At 39.3% G+C, this 8601-nt stretch overlaps 1 protein-coding gene and 1 long non-coding RNA gene across 9 annotated transcripts in view; one reads left to right on the top strand and one right to left on the bottom strand.

The window, feature by feature from the left end:
- Positions 1-8601, top strand: part of AFF3 (ALF transcription elongation factor 3) — a 228518-nt gene that overhangs the window by 117743 nt on the left and 102174 nt on the right. For all 8 annotated transcript variants that reach the window (XM_083437609.1, XM_083437607.1, XM_083437608.1 and 5 more), the window contains one exon: positions 5421-5507. In XM_083437609.1, coding sequence (XP_083293735.1) covers positions 5421-5507 — 87 coding nt within the window. The remainder of the gene's footprint in view (positions 1-5420; positions 5508-8601) is intronic.
- Positions 1-8601, bottom strand: part of LOC310676390 — a 101158-nt gene that overhangs the window by 64089 nt on the left and 28468 nt on the right. The gene's annotated exons all lie outside the window — the stretch shown is intronic.

Below are 8601 nucleotides of genomic sequence, written 5' to 3'. Positions count from 1 at the left end.
TTATTCATGATTGTAAAATGCTTTGAAATTGACAGATAAAAGACAACTCATGCTGTTAGTGCTAAGTATTATTGCTTTAAAGGATGAAACAAAAGAGAGAGGGGGCAATTACAGGTTTAATACTCTTGACTATGAACACAAGCACTGTAGCATAACAATTGCATAACATGTTAAAAATAAATATTTATCTTCAAACATAAGCATAATTTAAAATAACCTGGCACTCTGTTTAAAAATGTTCAGTTTCCTGCAAACATATAGCAGCATAGAAAAGAAGAAGCCATGCGATGAAGCATAGGGAACGCTGTGTTACTGTCACTTTGGAGAACAAGTTGCTGATGTGTAGCTATACTTGGAAACACAAGGAGTTGCTCCATTTCTAGCTCAGAAAACAGTTTCATTCCAAAGGAAGTTGTTTGTTGTGAGAGTAAATGAAGAGCGTGCCTTTTGTGTCATTGTAATGTGCCACCTGCTCCCCTTTGAGTCCCAAGTGGAAGGACCCAGTTTAAGAAGTTAGCAGCAACTCTACTTTCACGTCTTATCCAAGTCAAGACTATCTAGCTGGCCTAAATGATCAGCCAAGTATTTAAAAGCGCCTAGTTTGCAAGGGTTACTAAACAATTTCTAATTACAGGATCAGATACATAAATTGAAGACTAGTTGATTGCACTCGTACCGCTTATTCTGTAGGCAGAAAGACAACACAGGCTTAATTCACACTCTGTTACTGTGTGCAAAACCTTTATGTATCAGCGAAGAAGAATGTGTGAGAAGGAAAGTGTTTTTCCACACACTAATATCCCAAGATGAGTTTACCATCTGGCACAGTGGATTTCAAGTCACCGAGAAGTCTTAAACACGAACACTCATAAAGATACTTTTAACAGAGCCATTTGCTGGTGTGTACTTTAAGTTCCATCAGTTTGATTCTAAACTTTTCCTTTTGTGCCCTTGCCATCTCTCTGTAACCCCCCCCCCACCCTTCTCATACTGGCCAAATTGATTGTTGTATTGTTACAGCAGGATGAAAATAATTTTAAGGAAGGAGTTTTCATATAGCGTTTTGAATTCTCTACAGGTAACTACTGTACACTGAAAAGGTCCTGGCGATACCTTAATAGCAAATATAATCTGCCTTGTTCCATTATTTCAGTGTAGGTATGTTAAATGCCTTTATAAAAAATTGTATGAAGCTTATACGTAGCTGTACCAAATGTTACAGCCAAGCCTGTAACACATACCTGTAGCATCAAGCTAAGAACAAATGGTGTAATAGAGAAGGAAAAACTATATTTCACTTCTGTACTTGACTATTGTGATGAACATGACCACAGTTTACTCCAAACTTCTGTGTTTTTTTTCATTTTTCATTTAACTAAGAAGAACTATTAAGACTGAAAAACTTGTAGCCCATGGTTACAATTTTCATTTTTCATTTAACTAAGAAGAACTATTAAGACTGAAAAACTTGTAGCCCATGGTTACAATTTTGGCAGTTCCAACATTTTTGGGTAATGATACTATCACATAACAAAATAATGGAAGCTAAATTTCATGTGGATATCCTATTTGTCATAATTAATATGCATTCTTCAAAAGTCTTCATCTAAACCACACGTAAAACCTCATTCCAAATTGTAGGAGAGGCGATGAAATTGGATATTTAGATGTGACAGCAAACCATGGTTTCTTGTCTTGTGTACAAGCAGCCATGAACCTTGGTTGTGTGCAGCCTTTCATTTCCTCTTCCTCCTCCACATGTAAAGGGAAGAGACAACCAGCCGTTTGTCATTGTGTTCAAATGCAGCAAACTGTGCTTTGCCCTTCAAACCAGAATCTGAACCATAGTTCGATCTTGATTCATAAATGGCATCTTGTGCTTTAGTTGATAGGTGGCACATCCTAATAACCTATTTTTTCACATTTTGTTGTTGTTGTTAACCCAACTCCTTCATATTTCATCTGGTGGAGACTAAATGTTGCCATTTTATTTTAACGCTAATAACTATATATTGAACTCTGTGCTGTACTTCTTATTTCAGCACTAAATGAATGCATGTAAAAGCACCCAGTGGCCCAGATCTAGAATGAAATTAATCCCAATATGACCTTGTTCAAATATTTTAGCACCAAAAATGTAAAGGCTACTGCAGATGCCTTATTTGCTGTTACACATGTAATGGTTCAACTTATTTAAAATTGTTTTTGCTTTATGGGCAACAGGTTGTGCTTTCATTTTATTGTACCTTTCAACCTAAAAAAACCATACCAAAAGTCATCTCTGTTGCAGATATAAACAATGTCATATAAATTTTCTTCATTGTTACTAGATTTCCCCATTAATGTATGTTTTTAACTGTCTGCCAACCTGGAAACATTTTCTTGGCAACTCTGGCTGATTTGGAAACACTGAACATTTTTTCCATTCCTCTTCTGTCCGCATATATTCTGCCATCTGTCATGTTCTGGAAAACAGACAGTCTCATATCATGTTCTTTACGGTTTTTCACATTCTCTTTTATATTTGTTACTTGAAATTGGTCCAAGGTAATCTTCAGTGTATAGCAACTGCTTAGTTAGCAAAGTTTAATAATAGCATTCATGTTAGTATGCACTACATGTACTATTGTAGCTGCTGCCATTATTATTATTATTATTATTATTATTATTATTATTATTATTATTATTATTATTTTATTTATTTTATCTACAGAGATCTGGACCTGAATTATCTTAGCTCTTTTCCGCACAGTCTCTTTCCTCATTCCCAAGAGTCGTCCATTTATCTTCATTAGCCACTTGTTCCAGTCTGCTGTTAGTTTTATCCAGGAAACAAACTGTATTAGCTTTGCATAGCAAAGGAATTAGAATCCACAGTTCTTGGAGGAATAAGGCCAGTGCACCAATAAAGATTGTACCTTGATTAATCAAATAATCTCAGTTTGCCTGAGCTGGGCCACTGTTCAGACAATTGTCTCATCACATAGCCCACTGCTTTTGTTTAAGCACTTAGTTTCTAAATAGATACTGAGATGCAACAGAGGAACACAATCAATTCTTTTCCTTCTAATCTGTTTTAGGGGCAGGAGGAGATGGATTTATTATAAAAGTACCCTGCGTTCTAAACCGCCCTGTGATCTTCGGATGAAGAGCAGTATATAAATTAAATTAAATAAATATGTAATTATTCTAGAAGGTACTTTAACCCAGTTGCTGAGCTCTTGGAAAACAGCTGTTTACATCAGGGGTGGGAAGAAGACAGATTTGTATCTACTAGTAGACCTCTGGGTGATTTGCAACTAAAAGACTATTTTCTTCTTCGAAATTAGGCTAAATTCTAATTAAGAAAGCTTAGGGGAGAAAACCGGCAGGGGGATTTCTTTTGTATAAATGAGTGGCAAACACATTCCTGGTACTTAAAGCAATTCCTGCACTGGTTAGGCTTGTGCTCAGAGGTACTATACTCCTTAATTCACTTCAGTGTGACTTTGCCCCAAAGCAGCTGTATGGTACCTGCTGGTGTAAGTTGGTGGACATTGGGGTTCTAATAAAAAGCATAGCAGATTTTGGATGTACCATTCTTCATGAAAGTACTGAATGACTGACCCAGAAAGGTTAAGTCCTCTTGAAAATGAATGAGTCACATCCAGATTTTGTTGGATTACATCCCCCAGCCAGTAATCAAGAACTGATGGTGCGTGGTCCAGCAACTTATGGAGGTTTGTAAGTTCCCCAGCCCACTCTAGAAAGATTTCCAAGGGCCAGGGAGATGTTGATCATAGCATGTCCTGATTTACTTCTTATTACAATTAGAGGGAAGTGGGTGGTACTGTGGTCTAAACCACTGAGCCTTGGGCTTGCCGATCAAAAGGTTAGCGGTTCGAGTCCCCCTGATGGGGTGAGCTCCTGTCACTCGGTTCCAACTCCTGCCAACCTAGCAGTTTGAAAGCATGCCAAAAAGTTCAAGTAGATTAGTAGATTAATTAACAAATGCTGGCTCCCTTGGCCTGCAAAGCGAGAGGAGCGCCACAACCCCAGAGTTGTTCACGACTGGACTTAACTGTCTGTGGTCCCTTTAGGTAAAGGTAAAGGTAAAGGTACCCCTGCCCGTACGGGGCAGTCTTGCCAGACTCTAGGGTTGTGCGCCCATCTCAAAGAGGCCGGGGGCGAGCGCTGTCCGAAGACACTTCCGGGTCACGTGGCCAGCGTGACATCGCTGCTCTGGCGAGCCAGAGCTGCACACGGAAACGCCGTTTACCTTCCCGCTAGTAAGCGGTCCCTATTTATCTACTTGCACCCGGGAGTGCTTTCGAACTGCTAGGTTGGCAGGCGCTGGGACCGAACAGCAGGAGCGCACCCCGCTGCAGGGATTCGAACCGCCGACCTTTCGATCGGCAAGCCCTAGGCGCTGAGGCCTTAACCCACAGCGCCACCCGCGTCCCTTGTGGTCCCTTTACCTTTTTACAATTAGAGGATTACCGGTAAATTAATAAATCTTAGGTCGAATCTGATCTCTCCCTGGGCAAAATCCTGGGGAAAAACAGAATCTGAACAAGGTCTGTGTTGAAAGGCTTTTACTGTGTGGTTTTAGAAATACCTGAAGATTACTTGCATCTTATTCTTTATCAGATGAGAGTTATAAGAAGAATTAGAAGATGAAGAATTTTACTAGAGATAAGTGAATGAGAAAACAGTTTAGATTGCAAGCTAAATGATTTTCTGATTTAAAGGCACCCACAGAGGTGACATGTGACTAATAAACTGTTTAACATTTGTAGCCCCCAATAAAATAAAAATAAACTTTTTATCAAAGAGTGATTAAAGGTAACAGTCATAACTCACAATCTTTAAATAGTTTTTCCTCTGTTTATTATTTCAAGATTGTGTGTCAGGCTAATCAACTGACAAAAGGCTGTTGCATATTTTACTGGAAATAATAATAATTAATAATAATTGATAATAATAAATATTTCCCCCTGTACCCACAGGTCTCAGGGCAGTTCACAGGATAAAATTACAATATAAAACAACAGAATACATAACCCAAATAAAAACAGAACCCCCCCCCCCCGGGGAAAAAAAAAACATTTTAAAAGGGCATTGGATGACAGTCACTCAAAGGCCTGGTTAAAGAGGAACATTTTTGTCTGGTGCCTAAAGGTGTATAATGAAGGCGCCGGGCGAACCTCCCTGGGGAGAGCATTCCACAAGGGGGGAGCCACTGCAAAAAAAAGGGCCATTCTCATGTTGCCACGCCTTCTCAAACTCCACAGGAGTGTGAGATTCCAGGGGTTGAGGTGTTTACCCAGGGTTTGTGTTTCCTTTGGAAATGAGGCACAGTGGAGACTGTGGTGTCTTTATTATATATGGTTTATTAAATTATATTAAATATAATTTTGAAATCTCTTCTTTTTTTTAAGGAAATGACCCATTCATGGCCTCCGCCACTTTCTGCTATTCACACACCTGGCAAAGTGGAACAAAACAAGTTTCCTTTCACCAACAAGGTAATTAGCTTTATCTTTAACCTTTACCTTCCTGCATTCTAATGAGGAACCTGAGCTACATGGGCCATATCCAGCACAGTAGCTCCACTGGAACAATGGCTTTCTGTGTGCATAACAGTTTCCTGTTGGGGGAACCATGAGAACAGATTTGGGGGACATGTGAGGGGAGGAAAGAACGGAAGTCTTATTGTGCCTGTGGAATTACACATGCAGAGCATTGGATACAACTCTGTGTCTTAACTGTTTATATACCATCCGTGTTTCATCTCCTTTGGAGTTGAAGATTGAAAATATAACCAGAGAGCTGACCTGAATGTAGTATTTTGCATAGCTTTGCAACTTCAGATCTACAAATCAAGCCTTTGGAACATTTCAAACCTAGTTGTCGTGTGTGCATTTTCCTCCCCTCCTAACTTTAACTTGCATAAGACAATCTGCTTTTTATCAACACTCATTTAAAAATTATCCTCATGACTGGTTACCATAAATCTGCCAAACCTACACCATCATCTGCTGCTTCTACTCACCTCTTTGTAAATCTTCTGTCAAACCTCTGCCCTTTTTCTTTACTTCTGCTTTCTGTGTTATTGACTACTGTTACAGGCCAATGATTGTATCAGGTCTTGTGATTTGTAAAATATCAGCAGCACACTGCTGATTATAAATAAGTGTGTGGTTGTTTTTGTTTTTTTAAAAAAGTTGTGTTGTGAAGTTGTTGCCATTCCAAAGTTGTGTATCTGAAGTACAGGAAGAGAGGCAATGCCAGAATAAAACCCCTAGCAGCTTCATACACTGGAATAGCCAACCACATTGGTTCATAAAGGGGAATAGCAAGGTAGAGCAAGAAGTAGGATAAGCAGTTGTAACAATTAATTAGAAAGGAGATAGGAGCATTAAAGTGTTTCCTATATTTGTATTGATGTGGTAAATTAACCACACATCTCGAGAAAGCGGTAGTTTTTGCTCATTTGTGTTAAAAAATATAATCTTGATTATGTTAGCCCTCAGGCATTTTGAACTACTTTTAACCTGTACTTCAGCTAATTGCTAGTCTGACAGCTTGAAATTTACACTGTATTAAATAGGCAATTAAAATTCCACAGGCTGTCATGGCTGCAGCCAAGCTTATTTGATATCAGTCTAGAAATCAAAGCTAAATAACTGTCTGTAAAAATTTCATTTTATTCCTATGGAATATGCTGTATAACAATAAAGGAAATTTAATGTCAAGTAGACTTATTGGCTTCAATTCAGCTGGGGACTCACTGGTATGCCAGACATACCATTTGCACAGCTGGTTTTGTCTTCCAGTTCGTTCTTCAGCCACCCCTATGCTGAATTGCTTTTTTAAACATAGGGGTTGGTGGCAAATATAGTCCAACCCAGTGATTCGGTAAAAGAGAATACAGAAATAGGAAGCAGCAGAAACAGCAGTCCACAGAGCCTTGAAGATCAAGGCAACTGAATACAGGAGTGTGCAACCTCTAATCCCAGTGGCAAACTGAATATTTCCAGTATTGCTCAATTGGGGGCATAAAGTTTCAATTTGTGGTCATTGTTATAATACTGGAAAAGAGAGCTCTGTTCCATGTTGCTTTGTTTCTATGTTCAAAGCTATACCATGGCACCTCGGTTCTCAAACTTAATCCATTTCGGAAGTCTATTTCAAAACCAAAGCGTTCCCAAACCAAGGCACGCTTTCCCATAGAAAGTGATGCAAAATGGATTAATCCATTCCAGACTTTTAAAAACAACCCCTAAAACAGCAATTTAACATGAATTTTACTATCTAATGAGACCATTGATCCATAAAATGAAAGCAATAATAAATGTAAAGGTAAAGGTACCCCGCCCGTACGGGCCAGTCGTGTCCGACTCTAGGGTTGCGTGCTCATCTCGCTCTAGAGGCCGTGAGCCGGCGCTGTCCGGAGACACTTCCGGGTCACGTGGCCAGCGTGACAAGCTGCATCTGGCGAGCCAGCGCAGCACATGGAACGCCATTTACCTTCCCGCTAATAAGTGGTCCCTATTTATCTACTTGCACTTAAGGGTGCTTTCGAACTGCCAGGTGGGCAGGAGCTGGGACCGAACGATGGGAGCTCACCCCGCCGCGGGGATTCGAACTGCCGACCATACGATCGGCAAGTCCTAGGCACTGAGTTTTTACCCACAGCGCCACCCGCGTCCCAATAATAAATGTACTGTACTATAAAATAAATAAGACAGTATTGTAGATGATAAAAAATAAAATTAATTTTTTTTCTTACGTGCACTGATACCTGCATACAGGATGTTTCCTTACACACAAATTTTTTTGTGTACAGTGGTACCTCGGGTTACAGACGCTTCAGGTTACAGACTTCGCTAACCCAGAAATAGTACCTCAGGTTAAGAACTTTGCTTCAGGATGAGAACAGAAATCACAAGGTGGCGGCACGGCAGCGGGGGGAGGCCCCATTAGGTAAAGTGGTGCTTCAGGTTAAGAACAGTTTCAGGTTAAGAACGGACCTCCAGGACGAATTAAGTTCTTAACCTGAGGTACCACTGTATATGTTTTATTTTTAATGGCTTTCTGTAGCTATAAGGTATTATTTCATAATAAACATAATGAGCACAACTTTGCACCATATTTACATTATTTCAGTTATTTATTCAGACTTAGGCTCCATCTTTCCTTTGCTATGGAACCCAAGGCTGGATCTACACTGACCTTTTTAACATTATTAGAACGATATTAGCTATATCGTTCTAAAATGTCACAGGGCATACCGCTAAAAAAAAAAGTTTATTACCTTAACGTTGTTCCTCCATAACAGCAGTTTCGCTTACTGCCTGGTTCTTGGTTGCTCTGCAGCACCCTCTGGTGCCACATTTTAATAATGCATTATTAATGTTCTTAGCAAAATGTAATGTGACCCTTACATTTTGAAAATCATTCTTTAACTCTTTCTTAATGTTACAAACCATCAGTGTAGATCCTCTCCAAGGCTTCTAAAACTCCAAACAAACAAGTTTTTGTATATGTGTATGTGTGTGTGAAATACAAAAAAAAACAAAAAAAAAACTAATAAAACCATAAGATTACATAAGTGAT

The sequence above is a fragment of the Podarcis tiliguerta genome, assembly GCF_965153285.1.
Source record: "Podarcis tiliguerta genome assembly, chromosome: 4".
In the NCBI taxonomy this organism is placed as follows: Eukaryota; Metazoa; Chordata; class Lepidosauria; order Squamata; family Lacertidae; genus Podarcis; species Podarcis tiliguerta.
The sequence above is the reverse complement of the archived record's forward strand: the minus strand, read 5'-3'. Positions and strand labels throughout refer to the sequence as shown.